The 2500-nt window shown below is 41.9% G+C and overlaps 1 protein-coding gene across 2 annotated transcripts in view; it reads right to left on the bottom strand.

The window, feature by feature from the left end:
* Positions 1–1302: 1302 nt before the first annotated feature.
* LOC137992511 (uncharacterized) overlaps positions 1303–2500 on the bottom strand; it is a 75665-nt gene continuing 74467 nt past the window's right edge. For both annotated transcript variants that reach the window (XM_068837880.1, XM_068837881.1), the window contains exon 26: positions 1303–2500. This exon is cut by the window's right edge and continues 626 nt beyond it. In XM_068837880.1, coding sequence (XP_068693981.1) covers positions 2108–2500 — 393 coding nt within the window. In that variant the 3' untranslated portion in view covers positions 1303–2107.

Below are 2500 nucleotides of genomic sequence, written 5' to 3'. Positions count from 1 at the left end.
GAATTAGGTACAACATTCGGTCTATTGTTTATTTCCCGGCAAACGTTGGTTTAAAAATGGACACTTTCCTGATGCTGATGGAGACAAACCTAATACCAGATTCTTACTCTTGGGTTTCAATCGATTCCGCAACTAAGCAACTAGTTAGCGCTGCCTGCCAAAGAAAACCCAAAACTACCGTAGCATTGTATACGCAAGGTCATGCCTACCATTGTAGATTCATGAAAGACGTCTCGTCATCCCATAAAGGGGATAATGTCAAATTTAAATTTGAAGACAATCGAATAACGACTGACCGCCGTGTAGTGTAAAGCCATCTCACTTAGAGCAAAATTAAAGTCACGCGCCTCCATAATCCAAGTTATGATAACTTTTTTGTTTGTTAAATTGCTATCTGAGATGAAGATATGCTTTCTCGATGATCCAGTGGGCCTTGAGGAAAATGACGAAGAAGCGATGAAATAAAGTTGGAACCTGATCAGACCCTTTAAAGCTGTGTCCGCACGAAAATCCTGACAAATTGTATCAGGTATGGAAGCAACTTTCTCGACACGCAAAGAGTAAACAGCTATCACGCATGATCACGATGGTATTAAATGACTTGAGTTCTTCTTTACATTCCAGTCTAATTGCATTTTAACAAAATTCAATACATGTACCAACAAGGGTTTATCAAATTCCGGCACTCTAATTTCGTGCGACGAAGAAGAGCCGGCAAGACTTCTCTCAATATTGCTCGGTACTGCGCACGCTCGGCACTTATGTGGCGATACCCAAACTGGGCCCAAATTATAAATTAGGTAGAGAGCGCAAGTTGACTGGAAGCGAATTCCATAATTTGGGCCCAGTTTGGGTATCGCCACATAAGTGCCGAGCGTGCGCAGTACCGAGCAATATTGAGAGAAGTCTTGCCGGCTCTTCTTCGTCGCACGAAATTACCCTACCTAATTTCGTGCGACGAAGAAGAGCCGGCAAGACTTCTCTCAATATTGCTCGGTACTGCGCACGCTCGGCACTTATGTGGCGATACCCAAACTGGGCCCAAATTATGGAATTCGCTTCCAGTCAACTTGCGCTCTCTACCTAAAAAGTGTTAATAGAAAACTCCATGCTCTTTAATTTGAATTGCTAAACAATGAAGACGACTTTACCGCTAATAGAAGCGATTGCTATTAAGATAGCTGCCGGATTTAGGAACCGATGAACGTTTAAGTAATTTCCTGTTCTAGTATATCGCATGTCTGTTCCCTGTACTTTTCTCAGTTTAACTTCATTTAGAGCTATTGCAATTTTATTTTCCTATTTCTAATTTTTGTAAACATTACATTATTTATCTCATTGCTCCCACCTGATTCGATTAACTCCGCTACTTCGAGTTCTCAATGTAATTCAAGTTTTTACTGACTATGATGATGATTGCTCGCTTGAATCCAACATGGCGCTGGGCATGTATTCCAAAGTTAACCAGTTCGAAGAGCATTCCGTTGCTGTGGAGTGTTTCGCTACTGGTGAATCCTTTGCGGCGAAATGAAAATTACTGAATGTTTTAAATTTGCACTCACGCAAATAAAACTGCTGAAAAAGCATATTTCTCCCCCCTCTCCCCCCCTCCCCTCCCCAACGTCAGCGGAGACCAGGAAAAATGAATAGGAATAGTATCGTCGAATAATATCTTCAATCGTGGCAAAAAAACTGATGGGACACCTTCAATAAAGGGCGCGAAAATCGCTTCAATTAACGATGTACCTTATTTTTTATAATTAGTCTTATAGCGGTTTCTCAAGTGCCCCCTTACCACCGCAAACAATGTTGAAACCTAACTGCTGCTGTTCAGAATGTTACATTCTATGGGGGAGGGGGGATAAAGTCATGCCCATGCGTCGCCTTTGACTTATGACTTCACTGTCGCAACAACTTCGTCCAGGATTACCGGTATTCCCTTATTGTGATCAAGTGTTTGTTTTCTTCGTTTGTTGACAGGTCTTTTGTGGACACAATAACATAGAAGTACACCATTTTTCACGAAGAGTCAAACGACAAATTGGGATCGCTACAACTTGAATCTATAACATCAGTTCATGTAAAAAAATGACGGAAATAAAGAAGGCTATTTTGCTCCCCTACTGAGCAAATAATTCACAGCCTCGGCTTGACGAGAACTCGTTGCTAGCATCAAAGGTGTTTCACCACTGTTCGTCTTTGAATTAATATCAAGTCCGAGAGACAGTAGCTTCTCAATTATGACCTTGCTCCCACCTCGTGCAGCCCAGTGCAACGCACTCTGTCCCCTGTTGTCAGTTAAAGCCGGGTCTGAGCCTCTTTCTATGAGCAAGGAAAACGCGTTCTTTCTACTAAAATAAGCTGCCTTCATCAGTGGTGTATCACCATAGTTTTCCCTAGAATTAATATCAAGTCCGAGTGACAGTAGATTTTCAATAAGAACATCCCTTCCAAATTGTGCAGCCCAGTGCAACAGACCTCTTCCTTTTGCGTCTTTCTG

This window comes from Montipora foliosa, chromosome 2, assembly GCF_036669935.1.
Source record: "Montipora foliosa isolate CH-2021 chromosome 2, ASM3666993v2, whole genome shotgun sequence".
Lineage (NCBI taxonomy): Eukaryota > Metazoa > Cnidaria > Anthozoa > Scleractinia > Acroporidae > Montipora > Montipora foliosa.
Note: the sequence above shows the minus strand (reverse complement) of the source record. Positions and strands in the feature narration are given on the sequence as shown.